General features: G+C 45.4%; 1 protein-coding gene across 3 annotated transcripts in view; it reads left to right on the forward strand.

The window, feature by feature from the left end:
• The window catches only part of KIF1A (kinesin family member 1A), a 627076-nt gene that overhangs the window by 577732 nt on the left and 23677 nt on the right, over positions 1-25667 (forward strand). For all 3 annotated transcript variants that reach the window (XM_033958697.1, XM_033958695.1, XM_033958696.1), the window contains one exon: positions 7029-7178. In XM_033958697.1, the coding sequence (XP_033814588.1) occupies positions 7029-7178 (150 nt within the window). The remainder of the gene's footprint in view (positions 1-7028; positions 7179-25667) is intronic.

Raw genomic sequence — 25667 nt, forward strand, 5'->3', positions numbered from 1 at the left:
AAGAAAGGAAATAAATTTCTATAAATTGAACAAAATTATTCAGATTAGAGTAACAGTAATGGTTATCCATCCTACAGCCAATTAACAGGTCATTCATCAATAGACTAAGGGCTCCTTTTATGAAGGCGTGTTAGGGCCTTAACATGTAGAATAGCGCACACTAGCCGCTACCGCCTCATCTTGAGCAGGCGGTAGTTTTTCGGCTAGCGCACATTATAGCACGTGCTAATCCGGTGCATGAGCTAAAAATGCTAGCGCATCTTTGAAAAAGGAGCCCTAAGAAACCAACCCTTTCTTTGGTCCTATAAAATCTAATAGCTGTTTGGGCTCAAAAAAAGAAAATTTTATTTTGATAAGAAATAAAGCATTTTGCTAGAAATTTAAGCAAAAAAGTAGCCCCGAGTGCTAGGGCTCTTGGCCTCAAGGCCAGGAACTCCTTTCTGCGCTTCTGGGTTTTCTGAGCTAAATCTGGAAAAATTCTAACATTTGAGCCCAAAAACTTGTCATTGATATGATGGAAATATAAACGTAAAACATATTCCCTATCACTTTCCAAGGCTAGAGTCAATAATAGAGTGGTTCTATCCATAATTACCTCAAGAGAACTTTCTAGAAATAAAGACAAATCAACATTATCTTAGATTTTTCCTTAGGAGTAGACTCCCCCTGAGATCTCCTAATATCTAAGTAATAAGCCCTAACAATTGGAGGTAAATTTTCCAATGGAATGGCAAGGACTTCTTGAAAATATTTTCTCGTCATCTCAATTGGAGAGATGACAGGACATTTAGGAAAATTCAAAAACCTTAAGTTATTTTTCCTAAGTGAGTTTTCAAAGTTCTCCAATTTACAAGAAATAAAGTATCTTTCCTTAACCAATTCCAATTAGACAGTCTTTACTTCCTTCAAACTTTCTTCTTGTTTCTCCAATTCCTCACTTAGTTTAGCTAGTTGCACTCCTTGCTGCTCCACCTTGGAATAGATAATTCCATAGTCAGTTTTAATAGTTGAAAGACTCAATTTAAGGTTGGCGTCCATGATAGATATTGCCTGCCAAAGCGCCTCCATATCAATTTTCTCCGGTCTTTTCAGTTCCCCAAAACTAATGTTTCTACCTCCAGAAGTTCCTCTCATCTCTCCTTCCATGGTGATAGGGGTTATCTGGCCAACATCTCCAGCACCGTCCTGCTGAGACTCCAGTGCTGGTGTCCCTCCTCTGCTGGAGTCCAGTCCTCCTTCACTGGGCTGCTGAGCTCCTGCAGCTCCTTGCACCAACGAACTACCGGGTTGGGGAAGAGTTGACCTCTGCTCCGGGCTCAGAAATGCCCGGGCAGCTCCTGCGCTAAGATGCCACGAAAACTCCGGGTTCACCCCCGAAGTAGAGTGGGTCTCCATGGTTGAACAGGCAAAGGCAGCCAATATCATCAGCTGAATCATGCACTGCGGGGTCCTGGACACCGGAGGGTTAGAGTGAACAGTCCCCTTTCTTTTTCCCATGCCGGGTTAGAGTTGTGCTTTAGTGGTAAGTGGCCTAAAGGCAAAAAAGAAGCTCCACAACTCACTGCCTCCCATTCAAGCATCTGTCCTCGACGCCATCTTGATTCCTTACTTCTCAGCCTTCCCCTCTCAAACTTTCTCAAGCTAGGGCAAACTAAAGGTAGTGGCCTCGGCTTGAGGTGCCCGGAAGTGAATGGAAGTCACCATGATGACATCATGTGCATGTGTGACATCATCACTTCGACATCCATGCATGCACAGAGGCCCTCCAGACAGGCCCTGAAATGCCAGCAGGGCATGGAAGTCTAACAAATATCAATTGAGTACACCAACCACAGACCTCCCAAGCTCCACCCATCCAAGCTCTTCCCCAGATCCCACCCCCTTTACTAATTGTAATGCAATTTTTTCCATTCATTTTTCATTTACTCAAAATATACACAGCAAATATAAATTCTCAAAACTGACACATTTCTATCACTATCCTACCTTTGTTGTCTGGTGACTATATTTATCTGTGTTTCAACAATGTTTCCAGTGCCTTCTTATCCATTGACTGTTTTTCTCTCCTTCTTCACTTTCTACCTTGCATCCATCTTTAAATCAAAAATATATACAGGGAAAGGGTATATATATATATATATATATATATATATATATATATATATATATATATATATACCACTAGTACAAAAAGTGGGAGTGAAGGAATTTTTGTATGGTCAAAGAACACTACACCCTGAAGAGTGTTTAATAATGCTATACTTATGTAAAGATCAGCTCAGAGACATGGAGGGGTTTTGCAGAAGGAAAAATCCCTATAACAACTCACCACCCAATTATTGCTAGATCTTCCATACTTTTAAGCATAAATTAGTGCCAAATTTATGCCAAAATTAATTCCAAATTAGTGCAAACAATTCAAAAAGTTCAAAAGTTCTTAACTTAAAGCTTGGTTTCTTGGTTTCAACATGAACACGTTTCGTGCTCCTGCTTCAGGAAACCAAACAGCTTAGAGTCCAGCCGCATTAAACAGAATATACTAGGCAGCAGAAGATGATTTGAATCTTTAAAGCAGCTCATATATTCAAATAGACACTCCCACGGATTTCATCCATCTTTGGCATTAACTTAACATTCAATATTTCCATTTTTCTGCTTTCTTCTCAAAATCTACTTTTCCATGTCTTCCCTTCCCTTCCTCTCTCTCAGACCGTTTCCATGGTCTGACATCTCTCTCCTTCCCTCCTTTCCCCCTTGTAGTCTGACATCTGTCTCCTCCCTCCCTCATCCCAGTGGTCTAACATCTCTCTCCTTCCTTTCCCCCTTCCCAGTTTGGCATCTCTCTCTACTACTACTACTATTATTTCTATAGCGCTACCAGACTGCTAACATTCCCTTCTATTCCCTGGTCTGGTATCTCTCCCTTCCTTTAGTCATCTCTCCTCTCCCCCTCCCTCCCCCCCAATGTAACATTTTTCTCTCCCTTCCTCCTTTCTGCCCCCTGCAGTCCATCTCCCTTCTCTTCCTTCTTTCTGGCCCTGCTCCCAGTCCATTTCTTCCTCCTTTCCACCAGTCCAACATTTCTTTCTCACTTCCTCCTGCATGCGTCTTCTCTTCCGGTCCTCCTTCCCTCCCCTAACCAACATCTCTCTCTCTCTGTAAGTCCAACTTTTCACTCTCTGCCCTCTCATCCTTTACCCTGAGTGTGACATTTCTCCTTCCCTCCTTTCTGTCCTCCCCATCCATCTCACTCTCTCCATGAGTCCAACCCTTTCTGCCTCCTGCACACTTTTTCTCTCTCTCCTTGCTTCATCCCTCAAGTGATATCCTTCCTTCCCACTCCCCAACCCATGTTCTTTCCCTATGCATAATTTCTCCCTCTCTTCCACCCCATGTCTATTTCTCCCTCTCATCACTCACTCCTCTTGTAACAATTTCCTTCCTTCCCTCCCCCCAACCCCACTCACAGCTAATATGCTCTCTCCCCATCCACCATCTCCACCCTCCCCTCCAGTGTGTAGCATATTTCCTTTCCCTCCCCTTCTACCAGATCCAGCACCACCTCTTCTCCCTTCCTATTCCCTGCCCCATGTCCAGCAATACCCCTTCTCCCTTCCATCCTCCCCCTTCCCCCTGTCCAGCAGTACCCCTTCTCCCTTCCCTCCTCCCTTGTCCAGTAGTACTTCTCCTGTCTCTATCGGCAGCTTACTGTGTGCTTTTAACTTGGTCACACAGCTGCCACTATGATTAATTTAGATGTGGTTTCATCCGGGAGCCTCGGGGCCTTTGTTAGGCTGGCCCATTTCGATGATGCAACTTCCTCTTTTGTCAAGGTGGGTCGGCCTAGCAAAGGCCCCGATGTTCCTGGATGAAACTGCATCTAAATTAATCCTAGTGACAGCTGTGTGACCAAGTTAAAAGCATACCGAGCTGCCGCTGCTGGTCAGGGAGGGAGGGTGGTAGTGCAGAGAGAAATGCAACGACAGTAGGAAGATGCTGCCTGTAGATATGCAGTACTGGCACGGGAACCTCTGGCGTGCCTCTGGAGGTGCCTCTCGCAGTGAGAGGCAAGTCAGCTGGCCGGCGCTTTTCTTCCTCCTCAGTGTGCCACTGCACACTTGGATTCTTAGGAGGCACACAGTTTGCGATACACTGCCCTAGACCATCAAAGACTTCACCAGATAGATCTAGAGGCAGGGATGGACTGACAATTATCTGGGCCCCTGGGCAATAAGGATCATGGGCCCCTAACCACTTTTCAAACGTGACTAAACTAAATGGAGGCTAGGGGAGAGTGGCCCCCTGCTGCTATTGGCCCTTGAGCATCACTCTATTGTCCCAATGGTCAGTCCGTCCCTGCCCACAGAGGTGAGCGGGGTCTGGGGTCTTACTGTCAGTTCTATAATGGTATATGGGTGCCAAGATAGCATTCTATAAGTTATGTGTGTAAATTGGAAACAAAAGCTTCAAATATAATAAAATTTGGTCACCAATAAAAAATTTTCTTTTCAATCTAATATTTTCCAACTGGTTTTATTATGAACAATATATTATATAAATAAATAAATAAACTTAGTAGGTTTTTGTGATCAAAATATGATCTAATAGCTGGTCTGTATGGAGTTTTTATAACTGTCTGTGAATAAATGACTTTATACAAACTTTGGATTGACAACATAGATAGATGCCTTAGTCCCCGTTGAATCTATGATTTGATTACAAGGAACATTGTAATTATATAATATCCTTGCTTTTGATTTATTTGTGATTGTAAGTGATACCTTTAACTGTAAAATATCCTTGATTTATTTTATTTATACATTTAGGGGCTCATAATAATAAAAAAAAAAGTCTACAAAGTGGCCTAACCATAACCACAGCTGGTTTTAGATGTATCTAAAACCAGCTTAGGCCTTTCCCCTGCCTCTAAATGCATAGAGCGAAAAGAGGCATTTTTAGAGGAGGGGAAAGGGCCGGAGGTGGGCTGACCTAGACCTAGGCGTACAGCAGGTATAACCAAAGATTTTGACAGGTTGCCTAGTCGGCACTTATACATTTTGACTAAGACCAAGTCAAAACAGGTATAAGTGCCAAAAAAGGGCCCGCTGAGCTGATGGCGGCTGCTGCGATCAGCTCAGCGGCTCAGCAACCTACCCACCCCCCAACAGCAACCATCGCGGCATGAGAGATGGCTCATCTCCCCTGCCGCAATGGCGATCACCCCTCTACCCGAACTGCCATGACCCGTGGCAGGAGAGATGCCCAAGCCCTCCTGGCCTGGCGACCCCCACCCTGGCTGATAACGATCAGGCCAGGAGAGAGCCCAAGCCCTCCTGGCCTGGTGACCCACACCCCAGCTAACTACGATCTGGGCAGCAGGGAGCCCAAGTCCTCCTGCCCAGGTGACCCCCCTACCCCCACTAAGATATGGGCAAAAGGGATCCCAAGCCCTCCTGCCCTCAATGCACCCCCTCCCATGATCGCCCCCGAACCCCTGATTGGCCCCCCACCCGCCAACTCCAATCACACATACAAGTGCTATTATTCTATAATTTATAGAAATGCCCTTTGATATACTAGCTGGTCCAGATTTTGCGCATGAATAAAGTTCTTGTTCTATCTTGGTGGATGTTTATTCTATAACTTTATTAAAAAAAAAAAAAGAGATATACATAAAAGTTAACTCCATCCATAAAAAGAAAAAGAGAAATCTAAATTAAACAAAAGACCTTCCCCTATGCTTCCTCTCTTGCTCTAGACTTTAACCCCATCCATGAAGCTGTCATAGTCACTTCTGCGCCACGTTTTCAAAATGATGCCTTTTTCTTGTATTACGAAGCTGCATTAAGTTTTTTTATCTCTGGCCATGGCAGTATTAGCTCCGATACTCATAGGAATTCTATGAGCAACAGAGCTAATACCTCTGCAGCCAGCGATAAAAAAGTCTAACACAGCTTCGTAAAGAGGGGGGGGGTGTACATGAAAATGCAACAACCACCTCTTTGAAAATGGGATCCAGCATAATAGGAGTGACTAGGGATTGCTTTCTATCCTATTTTGACTAGCAACCTCACAGATAGGGTAAGCAAGGTTTGGGGGAAGGAGGTCATAGGGAGAGGCCTGTCATAGAGAGTAGCCGAGAGTTGTAAGCATGGGGGGGAAGAGCCATCTCAGAACCAGAGGAAGAAATGATGGTGAACTCTCATGGCCACAGCCATGCCCCTGCTCATAAGGGCTTCACAGGGCCATCCTGGCAGGCATCATAATCACTTCCATTATTGTGGCGATCCCTGCAACAGCGACCCAGCTTAACTGTCTACTGGTGCCTCTGACAAGGTGCCACATCTAGGACCCACTTCCTCCATTGTATCCAGATTCTGGAGTTCAGCTCTGCAGAGAGTAAGCCCAAACCCTTCATGCCTCCCTGCCACTCCCATTGGTCAGTCCTACTGCCAAAAGCTAGCTGAGGCCATGCTACGACCCCCCATCACAAGAGGCATCCTGAGTTCTCCTGTATGGCTTCAGCACTCCTTCCTGTCACACTCCTACCAGTGCTACTGAGCTTCTCCCAGCACAATGTCTTGGGAGGGGGGTGGGGTGGAGGAGGGGCAGAAGTCACTCAGCTTCTCACAACCATGTAGCTCCCTCTCAGCCAGGAGCCTTCTTCAAAGCAACCCTGCCAGGCACGAGGCATACATCACCATCTCCTGGAGACATGGTGCATTTTTTAGGCTGAAGTTTGGCGCTCGTTAGGCTCTGTCTCCATTTACTGGGCATAACCTGTCAGTTCACGACTGCTCTGGTGGATGAAAAAGAACATTTTTTAACCTTAAAAATAAAAGGAATTAAAAAAAATATCAGAAGGGTTTTATTATCATTTCATTCTCTAATAAAATTAATTTTCATTATGCTTTTCATTTTGTTAGAAAACAAATGCACATCCCTAATATGAACCAAGGTTGTTTCGAACATATTGATGCTGTCAAGGTATAAGTTTGAAAGTTACATTATTATTCTCTTCCTTTTAGAAGCCCTCATTCCTGTTCTCGAGCAGCTAGTCCAGAACTTGAATTGGTGGTACAGGATGGAGACCAGAAAAAATCCCCAGCTATGAGCAATGAAGATGAAAAAAGCTCTCAACGTATATTTGTCCCTGATATTCAAGAGATCCGCGTCAGGTAGGGACATTGGACTTGGAAAGAAACTGAAGTAAGAGGCCAATAACGTGAAAGGTCCATGAGCTTCAATGATGAAAGCAGAAAGGGCAAAATGAAGAAACTGACAAGAGGAATGCTGAATATTTTAATTCTATTATGTGACTTGGCTGTATCCTCCAGTTCCTTAAGGCTTACAGGTTGACTAGATCTAGTACCATGAGACTTCAAGTGCAATAATTGAAGGAGTTTTCACTTAGTGCAGTCATTATAATGATAGTACTCATCAGGGAGCCATGCACCAGGACTCCCACTAAACTCTAAGTAAGGTCAAGGCTCTGGCTAGCTTTGAACTAAGGACTTGCTTAGATGGGAGGCCAGTGCTTTGACTCCAAGCTACAAGACAGCTCTGGTAGAAATTCAGGCAAGCTAGGAGATTCGAATGGCATCCAAAATAGACGCCTTTACTGGGCAAATTTCTTCATAGAAAAAGGCCGTGGTAAAAGTATTAGTTGCAAGTTTCACAGGATATTGTTACAAAGTAGAATAGGAATTTATAATATTTGCTGGCATATTCTTCTAGGTCAGTGTTTTTGAACCTTTTTATACCCGTGGACCGGCAGAAATAAAAAAATTATTTTGCGGACCGGCAAACTACTAATCTAAGACTGAAATTTTTAAAAACCCATTTCTGCCCCGTCTCCACGAGCTCGGTCCCTGCAAACTATCTGATCCCATCTGCACAAGCCTTTTTATATTGAACGTATTTTATTAAAGTATAAAAAGAAACAATATTCTATACAATTGTCATTTTATAAATACAAATATACAGAGCAAGGACCAACAAAACCCCTGTCTCCCCTCCCCTTCACATATATCCCCTCTACTATCAAGAAAACTGAACAAGCCAAATTATTATAGAATGCTACACAGAAATATCATGCTAACAGAATACTGCAGTCACACATGACAGGAATAGTGTTAGGGGAGTGCCCCCTGGTCAGAGAGAGCCCTAAGCCAGCTGGAAGCTAAAGAAGCACTGCCTGGGCTTTGCAGTCCCCAGTTATGTCTCTAGCAGGATATATATTTCAAATCTGATATAGTCTAATGACAAAATAGAAATAAAATGATTTTTTTCTACCTTTTGTTGTCTCTGGTTTCTGCTTTCATCTTCTTTTCACTCTTTTCCTTCCAGCGTCTTCCCTGTCTCTTCATTCCAGCATCTGCCCCTTCCAGAAACTGTCTCCCCCTGCCATCTCTCCTCTAGACCCCCCCCCCTCCCTTTGGTCTGGCATCCATCATCTTCCCTCTGTTCCCTCATGGTCTGGCATCCTTCTCCTTTCATCTCTCTTTCCCTCTCCTCCCATCTCTCTCTTCTCATTTCCTCTGCTCAGATCTGATATCTCTGTCTCCTTCCCCGTTCTCTGGCATCTCTCTCTCCTCTCTCTCTTCCCTTTCCTTCTCTGGTCTTCCTTCTTTATTTTCTGCCTCTGTCTAAATTAAATTCTTTCTTACTATGCAGTCCTCAGTTTCCCTCTTTTCACTATGTCTACCCACAGCATGCCACCCCTTTCCTTTACCCCTCCACTATCTCACTAACTCTATCGTCTTCCCCCATCCAACATATGTCCTTTTTCTTTATCCCTCCTTCCATCCAGTATGTGTTCTCTTTCTCCATTTCCATTCAGCATTTGCTCTCCCTTCTCCCCATTTCCATCATCTGCCCCTTCTCCCCACTTCCATCATCTGCCTTTTTCTTTCTCCTCGCTTCCATCATCTGCCCTCTTCTCTCTCCCCACTTCCATCATCTGCCCCTTCTCTCTCTTTTCCCTACTTCCATCATCTTCCCCCTTCTCTCAATCTCTCCATTCACCACAGGCCCATTTCTCTCCATTCCTCTCACCTTTCTTTCTGAATTTGGCAACAAGATCGGCAACAAGATCGGCAACGCCCCCCCCTCCCCCCCAGTGATGACACTCAAAATTGGCAACGGGCCTCATTCTCCCCTGGGCATCAACCGCACTTCAGATCGGCAATGCGGTGCTCAGTACAAAGCTTCCCTCTGACTCGAACTGCCTGGGCAGAAACAGGAAGCTGAGTCAGAGGGGAAGCTTTGGGATGATCACCGCATTGCCAATCTGAAGTGCTATTGATGCTGGGGAGAAGGAGGCCCATTGCCGAACTTGAGTGCTGTCATGGGAGGGGGGGAGGCCCGTTGCCGGTCTTGAGTGCCAGGGGGGGGCCCGTTGCCGATCTTGAATTGCGTCGTGGGGGGCGCCGATGCTGCTCATCACCATTGCAGCCCAGACGCTGCTGATGGCCCCAATCTGATCTCACTGGCCCTGTGCGGACCGGCAGGAATTTTCCACGGACCGACGATTGAAGAACATTGTTCTAGGTCACTTTCCTTTTATACTCTAAGCTCCCCCAAGAAACTTTTGTGGTAACTTTTATCCATTTGCTCTCTGCTCTTCTTTTTACTTCCTTCTCCTTTTCTGTTCTGCACTTCTTTGAACAAAGTACTGGCTAAAAAGCAGCTGTCTTGGACCTAAATGGCCTTATGGGACCGACAAAAGAAGTAGAAGTCACGGTCCCGCTGGGGACGAGCGATTACAACATGATCAACTTGACATCGGGAAAGGGAAACGTAGCAGAGGAAGTGATCAGGCAGAGTACGGTACAGGGATTCAAGCAGGGATTGGACGGATTCCTGAGGGATAAAGGGATCGTGGGATACTGAGAGAGGTACTGGGATGTAACACAAGTATAAAAAGCTAACCAGGTAATAAGTATAGAAACCCAACCAGGACATGCATGTGCAAGACTGGAGGGTTAGGACTTCGATGGGAAGATAGGACTTCAATGAGAAACCAAGGTGGCAAGGGGGCCCCTTCTGGTGATTCAGACAGGTCGTGACCTGTTTGGGCCGCCGCGGGAGCGGACTGCTGGGCAGGATGGACCTGTGGTCTGACCCGGCGAAGGCACTGCTTATGTTCTTATGTTCTTACCAAAACCTTAACCACGACCTTAAACTTTAAAAAGGGTAAATACGATAGCATGAGAGCCATGGTGAAACAACGGCTCAAAAATAAGGTGGACAAAGTTAAAACAGTAGATCAGGCATGGTCCCTACTGAAAAATGCTATCACGGAAGCACAAAATCTCTACATTCCGCGGATTTCCACAGAAAGGAAAACTAAAGGCAAAGGAGAACCGGCATGGCTTACTAGACAGGTGAAGGAAGCCATAAAAGAAAAGAAGGACTCTTTTAAAAATGGAAACGCACGAAAAGAACCAACGCTTGGAACAAACATAAAGATGATCAGAAGAAATGTAACAAGGCGGTGAGGGATGCCAAAAAGGACTATGAGGAGAAAATAGCGCAAGAAGCCAAAAACTTCAAGCCCTTCTTTAGATACGTAAAAGGGAAAAAAAACGCAAAAGAGGCGATGGGACCGCTGGACAACCAGGGAAGAAAAGGGTACATCAAGGAAGACAAACAAATTGCAGACAGACTAAATTCCTTCTTTGCATCTGTCTTTATGAAGGAGGACACCGCAAAAATGCCAGAAGCAGTGGAAGTGTTCAAAGGAGTAATAGAACACAGCCTCACCACAGTAGAAGTGGATTTGGGCCATATATACTACCAGATCGACAAACTTAAGTGACAAATCTCCTGGACCGGATGGAATTCACCCGAGAATCTTAAAAGAACTGAAGGTTGAAATCGGAGAACTACTGCAAAAATTTGCCAACCTGTCAATTAGAACTGGACAGATACCGGAAGACTGGAAGACAGTGAATGTCACGCCAATTTACAAAAAAGGATCAAGAGGAGAACCGGGCAACTACAAACCTGTGAGTCTTACATCTGTCCCTGGAAAGATGGTTGAAGCACTGATTAAAGATAGCATAGTCTGGGACTTGGATACACACGACCTGATGAGAGCCAGTCAACATGGTTTCAGGAAAGGGAAATCATGTTTGACGAATTTACTTCAATTTTTTGAGACCGTGAACAAACAAATTGATAGTGGAGAACCGGTGGACATAATATACTTGGACTTCCAGAAAGCGTTCGACAAGGTTCCACATGAAAGACTTCTCAGGAAACTACAAAGCCATGGAATAGAAGGGGATATACAAAGATGGATAGGCAAATGGCTGGAGAACAGAAAGCAGAGAGTGGGCATAAATGGGAATTTCTCAGACTAGGAGAAAGTGACTAGCGGTGTACCCCAGGGCTCGGTACTTGGGCCAATCTTATTTAATATTTTCATCAATGACCTAGAAGAAGGAACATCCAGTGAGATCATCAAGTTTGCAGACGACACAAAGCTATGCCAGGCAATCAGATCGCAGAAGGATAGCGAGGAACTCCAGAGTGAATTGTGTCAGTTAGCGAAATGGGCGGAGAAATGGCAGATGAAGTTTAATGTGGAAAAGTGCAAAGTAATGCATTTAGGCAGAAAGAACATAATGATAGTGTCCGAAGATCTAAAGGCGAAAAAATAGTGTGACAAGGCGATGGCTGCTGCCAGAAGGATGCTTGGCTGTATAAAAAGCTAGGTGTAACCAGTAGAACGAAGGTGTTGATGCCCCTGTACAGGTCGTTGGTGAGAACCCACTTGGAGTATTGTGTTCAGTTTTGGAGACTGTATCTGGTGAAGGACACAAAAAGGCTTGAAGCGGTCCAGAGCAGGGCAACAAAAATGATAGCAGGTTTGTGCCAAAAGATGTATGAGGAGAGACTGGAAGCCCTGAACATGTATATCTTAGAGGAAAGGAGGAACAGGGGAGATATGATTCACATGTTCAAATACTTGAAAGGTATTAACGTAGAACACAAATCTTTTCCAGAGAAAGGAAAATGGTAAAACCAGAGGACATAATTTGAGGTTGAGGGGTGGTAGACTCAAGAGCAATGTAAGGAAATTCTTCTTTACGGAGAGGGTGGTAGATGCCTGGAATGCGCTCCCGAGAGAGGTGGTGGAGATGAAAACGGTGATGGAGTTCAAAAAAGCGTAGGATGAACAGAGGATCTAGAATCAGAAAATAATAGTAAATATTGAAGAACTAAGGCCAGTACTGGGCAGACTTGAAGTCTGTGTCTGTATATGGCTATTTGGTGGAGCATGGCCTAGAAGAAAGGAACATCCAGGGAGATCATCAAGTTTGCTGATGACACAAAGCTATGCCGGGCAATCAGATCGCAGAGGGACAGCGAGGAACTCCAGAGCAACTTGTGTTAGTTGGAGAAATGGGCAGAGAAATTGCAGATGAAGTTTAATGTGGAAAAGTGCAAAGTAATGCACTTAGGCAGAAAGAACAAGGAACACGAGTATAGAATGTCAGGAGCAACTCTGGGTAAGAGCGAACAAGAAAAGGAACTGGGCGTACTGATAGATTTGACCCTGAAACCGTCGGCACAATGCGCGACGGTGCAAAGAAAGCAAATAGAATGTTAGGCATGATAAAGAAGGGAATCAAGAGTAGATCGGAGAGGGTTATAATGCCGCTTTATAGAGCAATGATCAGACCACACTTGGAATACTGTGTCCAATAATGGTCTCCCAACCTAAAGAAGGATATAAAACTGCTGGAGAGAGTGCAGAGACGAGCAACGAAGCTAGTAAAAGGTATGGAGAAACTGGAATATGAGGAACGACTTAAGAGACTGGGATTGTTCTCCCTTGAGAAAAGGAGACTGCGAGGGGATATGATCGAGACCTTCAAAATACTGAAAGGAATCGACAAAATAGAGCAGGAAAAAAAATTATTTACAATGTCCAATTTGACACGAACAAGAGGACATGGAATGAAGCTAAAGGGGGACAAGTCCAGGACAAATATCAGGAAGTTCTGCTTCACACAAAGAGTGGTAGACACCTGGAATGCTCTCCCAACATCAACCGTCCTAGGATTTAAAAGCAAACTAGATGCACATCTCCTTACGAGAGGGATATGGGTGACTAAAAATTACACCAGGTGTACACCTGGCTGGGCCTCCGCGTGTGCGGATCTCCGAAGGTCTGATCCGGAGATGGCGTTTCTTATGTTCTTATGTCTCCTTTCTCCTTCGCATGGCTGGGTTCCTTTGGAAAGGCATCTGACACATAATTCTTCTGCAATGACTTTTGTTTACACCTATAACTCAGATCAGGATCTTCTATTCCCATGAAGGATTCAGAGTACGAGGTTTGTTCCCTTAGAATAGGGATACACCACACTCTTTAAGCTAGATCCCTCTGAATGAAAGAAAGTAGGTACCTTCTTTATAGAATAGGCACCTATGTAAATAATAATAATAATAAAATAATAACTTTATTTTTTCTATACCGCCATAATCTTACGACTTCTAGGCAGTTCACAATGAAGAATAGCTGTACAGTCAGCGAATTACAGTGTACAAATAGAGAAGAGGTCACTGAGCGGTCAGTGATTACATGGTGCAAATTGGCAAGAAGAAAGATATACAAAGGTTACAATATAATATTGACATGTTACATTGCAAATCATTAGAAGTCAGTGAATAACTGAGTACAAATTGTGAGGTAGATTTACATAGGTTACAATATAATTTTGACAGATTACATTGCATATGGTTAGAAGTCAGCGCATAACTGAGCACAAATTGTGAGGAAGACATTGTACAGTCAAAGAATACAGAGTAGTGATAATGAGGAGTAATGAATTTAGTATGATGAGCGGTAGCTTTGATCCGGGGGGAGAAAATCTGGTTAGGAAATAAATTTGTCAAACAAAGGCACCCTGTTATAGAATTACCCCCTTTCATCCTTCATTGGGAGGAACATAGACTTGCCCCTGAGGAACCAGTTTAATCCCAAAGCCTTTGAAGGGTATTGCTGTGGACAAAAAAAATTTTCTCAGCAACTTGAGGACTAATGAGCTGTGCTAGAGAAATCAGATAAAGAAATCTGAGGCTTGGTGCTGAAATGAGTTGTACATTTGGTTATTGGATATTCCGATATTGGACTGGACCATATTGTGCCTACTTTGAACTGAGAACTGTGACCCTATATGTGTATGTAATTAAAAGCTTTTGAATAGTTATTGCACCATAAACTAATTGCAAGCTTCTACAGAGTATCAACTGGATAGAGAGGTTCAGAAGGAGCTTATAGCTTATGCCATTGTTCGCCAACCTTTTCCATGTAAAGAGCCACAAATTGAACACAAGAAAGCTCTGGGGGGCCACCAAAAGATTTTAGGCTTACACATGTAATTTTAAATACTAATTTAATACTAAGCATACCGCCATATAACAGTGCAGCATAATGCAGGTAAGTACAAGCATGAGGGTGCACACAACACAGCCACTATATTCCATTGCTGCCTGTCAGCACTGTTCCCTCTAAATTGAGGAGTTTTGCAACTGCCAGTGGAAGATAATGATTCATTATCATGTTTTAAATCACTAGGGACAGGCTGTTTTCCTGGAGTCCTGCAGAGCTTGCCTGTCCCTCACTATTGAAAATTGTACAGTGAAATAGCACCACCCACTGGTGGTCTACTGATGTTGGTGGAGAACTCACACTAAGCTTAGAGGGAACAGTACCTGTCAGTCCACTTTGATGCAAAGTACCACAGACCTTCCCTTTCTTACCTCGTATGATCTCTTCTCTTGGAACTCTGAAAAACATTTTAATACTGTTCCATGTAAGCCTAATTCACTAAATTTATGAAGTATTAGTGAATAGTCTACTGCATCAAATGCAGCCAAAATGTCAAAGCGCAGTACTTAGTACAGTCTGTTTACCTTTACTTAGATAAGATTTTGCCTTAGATATTAGTTCCAGTAGTAGAGATTCTGTACTATGCAAAGCTGTGCTGTGAACTATGACTACTGGGCTTTACCCATGAGGCGTCGGGATTCGAACCGCAGCTACAGACAAGGGGGTGCTCGGAGGACCCGTTCTGAAATTTTGAATTCACCAAGAGCAACGTCTATCACGAACTATCGAAGCTAAAAGTAAACAAAGCCATGGAGCCGGATAATCTACACCCCACAGTACTTCGGGAATTAAAAGATGTCCTGGCGGAACAGTTAGCCACGCTTTTCAATCTTTCCCTAAGCAAGGGAAAAGTCCCCTTGGACTGGAAAACTGCTAATGTCATTCCGCTTCACAAAAAGGGAAGCAGGTTGGAGGCTGAAAATTACAAACCGGTGAGTCTCACATCAATAGTATGGAAATGTTGATTAAAAACAGATTGGATACGTTTCTGGACGACGAAAGACTGAGGGATCCCCACCAGCATGGATTTACAAAGGGAAGATCTTGTTAAACCAATCTGATAAGCTTCTTTGACTGGGTAACGAAACAACTGGATGGGGGCAATCCCTGGATATCGTGTATTTAGACTTCAGTAAGGCTTTTGATAGTGTCCCACACCATAGGTTATTAAACAAGATGAATACGATGGGTCTGGGAGATACATTGGCTGCATGGGTTAAAGACTGGCTTAGTGGCAGACTTCAGAGGGTGGTAGTAAATGGTACTCCCTCGGAAATGTTGGAAGTGACCAGTGGAGTGCCACAGGGCTCGGTTTTGGGTCGATACTATTTAATATCTTTGTAAGGGATCTACCTCAAGGACTTTGAGGTAAAATTGCGTTATTTGCGGATGACGCTAAACTATGCAACATTGTGGGCAGCACAACCGAACCCGACAGCGCAACCGTGCCAGACACTATGAGGCAGGACATACTTTTACTGGAACAATGGTCTAATACTTGGCAACTGAGTTTTAATGCCAAAAAGTGTAAGGTGATACACCTTGGTAGCAATAACCCCTGTAGAACATACACCCTGAATGGTGAAAACTTAACAAGAACCATCGCAGAACGAGACCTGGGTGTAATCTTTAGTGAAGATATGAAAACTGCCAATCAGGTAGAGAAAGCTTCAGCCAAGGCTAGACAAATGCTAAGTTGCAGATGGAGAAGTTTTATCAGCCGTAAGCCTGAAGTCATGCCGTTGTACAGGTCGATGGTGAGACCTCATCTGGAGTACTGTGTTCAGTTTTGGAGGCCACATTATCCTCCGGCTAACCATGATCAGCAATTTCTTAATACCCTGGTCACACTGCTGGCACCATATTCACATCTTCCTTTTATGTTGGGGGGAGATTTCAATTGGGTCCTTGATCCGATGGTGGATAAATATCACCCCTCGCCCACAGAGCGCATGAGTGCTTGCTGTGGGCTGCCTGTGTTGTGAAGAGCACTGGATCTCATTACGTGTGGTGAGTGCTACATCCTGGAGAAAAGGACTTCACCCATCTTTCTCGGGTTCACGGTACGATGTCTAGACTGGACTATTGGTTGATTTCCAGGTCTTTTTTCTCTGCAGTACACTCGGCAGAGATTGGATCGTTTGATGCATCGGATCATGCCACGATTCTTCTTATGCTTGAGATGGATCCAACTGTGCAGCGGTCTTTTCGATGGCAGTTTCCGCTTTATTTGTATTCGGATCCTCAATTTAAGGAATTTTTGTTGCAAAAATGGGCAGATTACCAGTTTCATAATGCACCTCATTGGGACTCTCTTATCCTGTATTGGGAAGTGGCAAAAATGGTATTGCGGGGCAGGATTCTGGCATATTCGAGTCGCCGGAAAAACATGCGAGACGCCGAGATCCTCTGGTTGGAGGTTCGACTTAAGGATGATCGTAAGAGTTATTATAGGTGTCTGACCTCCCAAAATAGAGCTCAGCTGGTGGCCAGTCAGACTGCTTTACAGGCACTGCTTCATGCTCGAGCACGTAAATCTTTGGCTTATTACAAGTATAAATATCATCTGTTTGGGAATTCCCGAGGTTGCTTGTTAGCTAATGCAGTCAAGCAAACGAGAGGACCAAGTTATATTCTGCAACTGCATTCTACTCAGGGAGCGAAGGTCCGCTCTGATACAACTATTAATGTGGTCTTTTATGATTACTATCGAGCGCTGTATTCAGAGCCGTCTGATTTGATGGATGGAGGGGTGTATTTGGATGATCTTTCTTTGCCCCAGATAACTGAGCAGGATCGGGCTCAGTTGAATAGACCTATTTCAGAGGCAGAAGTATCCATGGTTATTGGTTCGGGTGCTTTGCTTAAGGCTCCCGGCTTTCATCTAGAATTTTACAAATTGCTCCAGGAGTCCATAGCTCCTCTTTTGTCCCGTACAATTAACTATTTTGTGTCATCTGGGGAACTCCCGGATTCTCTTAATGTTGCCAAAATCATTGTATTACTGAAACCACATAAAGATCCAGACCATTCGGCTTCCTATCGCCTGATCTCTCTGCTCAATGTAGAGACCAAACTGTTTGCAAATATTTTGTCCAACCGACTAGCTGGCAGCTTACCAGCGTTATTGGCTTCTCCTCAGGCTGGGTTTGTGCGAGGGCAACATGCCACCAAAAATCTTTGTATGATCTTAGCCTCCCTGGAACTTGTTGAACGGCAAGCGCTCCCTTCTTTACTTATCAGTTTTGACGCCGAAAAAGCGTTTGATCGGGTTTCCTGGGATTTTTTGTTTTCAGTTTTGGACCAGTATGGTCTTACTGGCTTTTTTCAATCGGCAATTCGGGTGTTATATCGAACGCCTCAGGCTTTGGTTTGGGTGAATGGTCTCAGTTCTTCGCTTTTCCTGATAGCAAGTGGCACTTGGCAGGGTTGTCCCTTGTCCTCTCTTTTATTTGTGTTAACTTTAGATCCTTTGCTTCGAGATGTTTTCGCTAGTTCAGATATTCAGGGTATTTCGATCGGTGCTTCGGAATTTAAAATTTCTGCTTTTGCGGATGATCTTTTGGTTCACTTGCGGAATCCGGAGGACTCCCTGACTAGTCTCATGGAAGCGTTTCAGGAATATGGTGATTATTCAGGGTTTCGCCTGAATTTGGATAAATCAATGGCATTAGCTACCATGCCAAGGGTACAGAGCGATTGGATGGGTTCTTTCCCACTTAAATGGGCCTCAGGCTTTTTCTATTATTTGGGTAACCAGCTTACCGCCTCTGTCTCTACTTTATATAAACGGAATACAGACACCTTGTTTCGATATATGGAGGAGTGTTTGTCTCGCTGGGCCCCCTTGCCTATATCGCTTCATGGCCGTATCCAGCTTCTTGCCATGACTTTATTTCCCAAATGGCTTTACACTTTGCAGCTGTTACCACTTTGGTTGAACACAAGGGATATCCGTCGGTTGCACTCGATGTTCTCGCGATTCTGTTGGAATAAGAAAAAGCCGTGGTTAGCGTTTAAATATTTGATGGGGAATTGGTCAAGGGGGGGATTGAGTATTCCCGATTTTCGCCTCTACAATTTGGTTTGTGTGTTGCGTTGTTTGGGCGAATGGTTTTCCGATCATCAGGATTTCACCCCCAAGGCTCTCGAAATGGCTCTTTGGGCCCCCTGGAGTATATTATCTCTTCTTCAGGTGTTGTTTACTGCATTGCCTTCTTCAGCGAAGTCTAGCCTATTGTTGCAGTCTCTTCGAAAGACCTGGGTGGAGCTGGTGGCTTTGTGGCGGGGTAATAGTCGATCCACAGGTATTTTACCCATTCTGGGAAATCTATACTTTTTACCAGGGACGGAGAATGTTAGTTTTCGCAGATTGTCTCTTGCGGGTGTTCGGACGCTTTCCCAGGTTTTTCAGGAAGATGGTACATTGTTTTCTTGGGGTTATTTTTGTCAAACTTACCATTTTCAACTGGGGGATTTTTCGGCCTATAAGCAACTGCAACATTATGTTCGCTCTTTGGATCATCAGGATCTGTTGTTTCCCATTGAAAAGAAACTTAGGGAATTTGTGGAACCTTTCTTAGACGATGGTTTTCAGGTGTTGGGTTTGTATAAATCTCTTCAACATTTGGTCCCTAGGGTGGACCGTGACACTTTATGTGCTTATTGGAGGGTGGAGGTTGGTATCGCGGTCACTCCCCTGGATTTTAGTCATATGCTGGAAATCTCAGTTAATGCTGATCTTCGGGAATGTCAATTTCGAGTATTGCATAAGGCGTATTTTACCAGAGAACACATGCATAAATCAGGCTATAGTGAGTCTTCTGGTTGTCAGAAATGCAGTTTGGGCACCCATTCTTTTATTCATGCTTTTTGGACATGTCCCAAAATTCAGATCTTCTGGAAAAAGATTACTGAGTATGTTGCCAGCATTTTGAACCGGCGTATCCCCTTATCAGCTGCAGGGCTATTATTGGATAAATACGAGGCTTTTTGTTTTCCTCAATGTGTTTGAGGAAAGTGGGAGTGTTGGGGAAAAAAGAAGTGCTTTCCGTGTGGGTTGGAGATTCCCTTCCTTCCTTTTGGGAGCACGTACTACCCCTAGGCGGACAAAGTTGTTTCTATCCATCTGGCTCCCCTACATTCAATCTTTGAGTCCCCGGGCTCGAAGTGATATCCTTAATGTCCTTTGATTTGTTACATTGGGGGGTTGGTTGGGGAGGTTCTTGGGGAGTGCACGGGAGATGCAGATTCCTTTCCCTTTTCATTCTTTCTTTTCTTTTTCCTTTTCTTTTCCTTCTGGTTCCTTTTGGGGTTTTCTTATTTTCTTGTTCTCATTCTTGGGGGGGGGGGGGGGATTCTTCTCTTTATCATTTTGAACCATAGTATTCCCGGCTCGCTACAATTTGAAGCTGGGTGGCCAGTTTTCGAGCCTGCCCGCTGGCTTTTCCAGGACTCATAAGAATCCAGAGTCTTGGAACCTATCTTTCATTTCTTTACTTATGGCTGAGTGGGTGGGGCCTGGGTTCAGTTGCAGTAGCAAACGCACTTGTTGTATTGATTCTCCATGCTACTACCCAGGTGACTGGATACTGGTTATGTACTGCTTTTTCTAGTTAGTTTTGTAGGTGTTTTGGGGGGTATTTTCTGATTATAGCCGGGACTTTGGTTTGCTTTGGTCTGTTGCCTTTAGCCTTATATTATTGGGAAGGGGGGGGGGTTGCCAGGTGTGGGGGAGAAAAACTGGATGACGAGTTCTGTATTATGTCGATTGTTGTTCTTTCACTGTTTTCTGTACTGTCATCAATAAAACAAATTGTTTCCTTGGAGGCCACATTATCAAAAGGATGTGAAGAGAATGGAATCAGTTCAGCGTATAGCCACTAAGATGGTCTCAGGACTTAAGGATCTACCATATGAAGAACATCTAAGCAGGCTGCAGTTATATTATCTCGAAGAACACAGAGAAAGGGGTGACATGATAGACATTCAAATATCTTATGGGCCGTATTGAGGTGGAGGAAGATATCTTCTTCCTTACGGGTCCCACGGCAACTAGAGGGCATCCGCTCAAACTCAAGGGTGGAAGATTTCATGGTGACATCAGGAAATACTTCTTCACCGAAAGAATGGTTGATCGATGGAATGGTTTTCCACATCAGGTAGTTGAGGCCAGTATCATATTCGACTTCAAGGGATGATGAGATAAACATGAAGGTTCGCTCTGGGGAAATGCTTAAAAAAGAGGGTTCTTGTTGAGGAAGGGTTCTTGGAGTGGTTTCACTCCAGGAAAGTCTCAGAGGAAGGGTTCTTGTTGAGGGAGTGTTCTTCGAATGGGCAGACTTGTTTGAGACCGGTCTCTCATTTACTATGGAAATAGTTGTGTATATTCTACCCTAGAAGTGAAAGTATGTGTTTGCAGTGATTACACAGAATCGCAAAGTGCTTAAAAACTAGAAAGCTATGCTTATGTAGCCAACTGATTCACTGGCCAACACTCATTTTGGTGCCTCAAATGTTTCTGGGTATATTTTACCTGCTGATTCCAAAAATGGCACCAGTTTTCTCCTATCAGCTCTAGTGTTTAAGATAAAGAACATGTGCCATATACTACTCTTCTCTCTGCTTGCCCATTAAAAAATCGGGATATTTTAATGTACTGTTTAAATTCATTTCTTTTAAGCATGAAGGAAGCATATTAAAAATTAAAAGAAAAGTGTAGAACATGAAAATTTACTTATTTCATACCAAAAGCACAAGTTTATGATACAAACTTTCCAGTCATTTGGCACATAAGAAGCTCCTTTTGGGATCTGCCAGGACAATCCCGCTTAAGATTCCAACAATAGTCTGCCATCATTTGTGCATCCCATCTTCCTTGATATCTGGCTTTCATTGTTTTTATGTCTTGGTGAAATCTTTCACCTTGCTCTTCACTTGTCACCAAGGTTCTTTGGAAAGCAATCTAAGTGATTGTGCAGATAATGGGCTTTAATATTCATGTTACAGTCAAGCCTGTTGAAATGAAAGAGCATATCCTCTACTAATTGTGTGTAGTCTGCCTTCTTGTTGCCAAGAAAGTTTTTCACAACAAGAACAAATGAAGATCAGGCACATGATTTGATTTCATTCATTGGTGCTTTGAAATGTGGGTCATTTATAAGTTGTCTGATCTGCAGACCATTGAAAATTCCTGCCTTCAGTTTTTCCATGGTAAGTCCAGATAACTGCAATGCACAAACCGTCTTTATTCAAAGCCTTTACAAATTGTTTCATCATACCTAGCTTTATATGTAGTGGTGGCAGTATGATTCTATTTCGTGCTACCAAAAGTTCATTGATTACATTTTGTCCTCCAACTACCATATATTCCCTAGGAGTCCAATCTTTTTTTGCCCAATGTTCATGTTTGGCTCTACTATCCCAAAGGCATTAAAAGCAAGAATACTTGTGTAGCCACTTTGTTGACCAAGAATAAAATTAACCATCTTCATCTATACAAATCACCCATTGATGTTCTTGGTAATTTAACTTTTCCAAGACTAAAGAGATAGCCTTATACTCTTCTTTCATCCTGGTAGAGTGGCATTGAGGTTTTCAACTGCATTTTCCTGGGAGCCCGCTCCAACTAGGCACGCGAGTGCCGTTTCACCCCTCCCCCGAACCTGCGGGGGAGAGATTCAGCAGCAGCGGCCCGAGCTCCATTTTCCTGGGAGCCCGCTCCAACTAGGCACGCGAGTGCCGTTTCACCCCTCCCCCGAACCCGCGGGGGAGAGACTCAGCAGCAGCGGCCCGAGCGCCATTTTCCTGGGAGCCCGCTCCAACTAGGCACGCGAGTGCCGTTTCACCCCTCCCCCGAACCCGCGGGGGAGAGATTCAGCAGCAGCGGCCCGAGCTCCATTTTCCTGGGAGCCCGCTCCAACTAGGCACGCGAGTGCCGTTTCACCCCTCCCCCGAACCCGCGGGGGAGAGATTCAGCAGCAGCGGCCCGAGCTCCATTTTCCTGGGAGCCCGCTCCAACTAGGCACGCGAGTGCCGTTTCACCCCTCCCCCGAACCCGCGGGGGAGAGATTCAGCAGCAGCGGCCCGAGCTCCATTTTCCTGGGAGCCCGCTCCAACTAGGCACGCGAGTGCCGTTTCACCCCTCCCCCGAACCTGCGGGGGAGAGATTCAGCAGCAGCGGCCCGAGCTCCATTTTCCTGGGAGCCCGCTCCAACTAGGCACGCGAGTGCCGTTTCACCCCTCCCCCGAACCCGCGGGGGAGAGACTCAGCAGCAGCGGCCCGAGCGCCATTTTCCTGGGAGCCCGCTCCAACTAGGCACGCGAGTGCCGTTTCACCCCTCCCCCGAACCCGCGGGGGAGAGATTCAGCAACAGCGGCCCGAGCTCCATTTTCCTGGGAGCCCGCTCCAACTAGGCACGCGAGTGCCGTTTCACCCCTCCCCCGAACCCGCGGGGGAGAGATTCAGCAGCAGCGGCCCGAGCTCCATTTTCCTGGGAGCCCGCTCCAACTAGGCACGCGAGTGCCGTTTCACCCCTCCCCCGAACCGGCGGGGGAGAGATTCAGCAGCAGCGGCCCGAGCTCCATTTCCCTGGGAGCCCGCTCCAACTAGGCACGCGAGTGCCGTTTCACCCCTCCCCCGAACCCGCGGGGGAGAGACTCAGCATCAGCGGCCCGAGCGCCATTTTCCTGGGAGTCCGCTCCAACTAGGCACGCGAGTGCCGTTTCACCCCTCCCCCGAACCCGCGGGGGAGAGATTCAGCAGCAGCGGCCCGAGCTCCATTTTCCTGGGAGCCCGCTCCAACTAGGCACGCGAGTGCCGTTTCACCCCTCCCCCGAACCCGCGGGGGAGAGATTCAGCAGCAGCGGCCCGAGCTCCATTTTCCTGGGAGCCCGCTCCAACTAGGCACGCGAGTGCCGTTTCACCCCTCCCCCGAACCCGCGGGGGAGAGACTCAGCAGCAGCGGCCCGAGCTCCATTTTCCTGGGAGCCCGCTCCAACTAGGCACGCGAGTGCCGTTTCACCCCTCCCCCGAACCCGCGGGGGAGAGATTCAGCAGCAGCGGCCCGAGCTCCATTTTCCTGGGAGCCCGCTCCAACTAGGCACGCGAGTGCCGTTTCACCCCTCCCCCGAACCCGCGGGGGAGAGACTCAGCAGCAGCGGCCCGAGCTCCATTTTCCTGGGAGCCCGCTCCAACTAGGCACGCGAGTGCCGTTTCACCCCTCCCCCGAACCTGCGGGGGAGAGATTCAGCAGCAGCGGCCCGAGTTCCTCTTTCCTAGAATATTTAGGGCCTCCTAGCAATCCCCTGGACTACCACCCATGGACTAGCAGAGTCATTGCCTACCACCCGCGGACTCTTGACCAAATAATTTTGACTCTTATTTTCATTGATAACCTTTCTCATTTAACTTTGGCCCATCATCATTTAATACTTGGCCATAATTATATCTCATTCCTGTCTTAGAATTATATTTGAATTCCCCCTTTGCCCCAGTTCTCCTTGAACATAGTATAACCTCCATAAGCTTACAGCTCTCCTCTGAGTTATCCTTCCTTGCCATCCCGCTGTACCCCTTTATTCTCCTCTCTCTCCCACTTCCCAGGCCTTCCTCTTCCGCCCTTCACTAAGCCTCTACCCCAGACCAACAATTTCCAACATGACCAGCCTCACTCATAATCTCACTGCCCTTCTCCTCCTCTACCTGCTTAGCACAAGAGGCTTAATCACAAATGTTCTAGCATTTGAACCAATCCCAACCTACTCCACTGTGAATAGAATCCCCGGCTCTGACAAATTCCTCCGCCCCCACCGACTTTTACATGATTGCTCAGAAGCAGGTCCTTTCCCAATTCCTGTGATCAACACCACTCGCCACCCTCCCAGACCATCACCTAAAAGAAAGCGATCTCTAAAACACTTGCAACGTACGATACCCTCCTGCCCCCCACAACAAACCATTCTTCCTTGTGCCTACCTGAACATCCGCTCAGTTAGAAATAAGGCCCAGCTCATCAAAGATTGGCTGGAAGAAACTCGCTTAGATATGGTCCTCCTAACCGAAACATGGCTCATTTCCGACCAGGACACCATCATAGGAGACATTCTGCCTCCACATTACAAAATTATCACTCTCTCAAGAAATTCAAAAAGAGGAGGTGGCCTCGCTATCATTCTCCAAAGCCACCTTCACTTCCAAGTCCTAGACTCCAAATTAACCAACGACCTAGAAATCCTCACCTGTAAAATTTCCAAAACAGAATGCATAGACAACCTAATCGTCACGCTATTTTACATACCCCCTAATAAATGGAATCAAGCAAAAGAGGATTACTATGAGTACCTACTCACGAACTCTTCCGCAGGCACCTACAATCTCTTAGCAGGAGACATCAACCTACACCTAGAACAGGTAGAAAATTCAAACGTCACTGATCTTCTCTCCTTCCTCACATCGCTAGGCTTCACCAAACCCCCCCAAACCACAACCCACAACAAAGGACACCACCTTGACCTTATCACCTTTCTCTCCAATTCCAACATCACTCCCAATATAACTCTCTTAGACCAAACCTGGTCAAACACCCCCTGGTCCGACCACCTCCTGTGCAATTTTGATATAGCCTGGCACAAAAAACAACCTGACAAAAAGCCTAACCCCAACCATATAAAGCAATCCATATGGACAAGAGAACAACTAAATCCAGCAGACTTCTGGTCACACTACACTTTCATCTCCGACTCCGACGTAGACCCCAATTTCCACCTAAACTGGGAAAAAAAAAAAAAATTTAGCGACCAAGTCCTTAACACCACTGCTCCTCTTAGACTTCGCTCGAAAACAACTCGCCCCTCAAACAGCTGGTTTGACGCGGACCTCCTGACCATAAAACGAGAAGTTCGGAAACTTGAAAGAACCTGGTGTAAATCAGGGACTGACTTAGACAGACTCACCTGGCGACTAAAAGTCAAAGAATACAAAAAACTGATCATCGATAAGCGCAGCAAACACTACTCCCAACTAATAAACTCCCCTTCTCTAAACAGTAAAGCACTTTTTAGACTAGTTAACTCTCTACTCGATATAGACTCTCACAAACGCCCCATCTCCGTCCTCCCGCCCTCCGCTATCACTCTAGCCGACCACTTCGCCAACAAAATCCACACTCTAAAACTGTCTCTTATAACCCCCAGCCCCGAACCTCCACTCAACCTACCTACAACAGATACTGAAGGTTCAAGAGCCGACATGTCCTGG

The sequence above is a fragment of the Geotrypetes seraphini genome, chromosome 9 (genome assembly GCF_902459505.1).
Source record: "Geotrypetes seraphini chromosome 9, aGeoSer1.1, whole genome shotgun sequence".
Taxonomy (NCBI): Eukaryota; Metazoa; Chordata; class Amphibia; order Gymnophiona; family Dermophiidae; genus Geotrypetes; species Geotrypetes seraphini.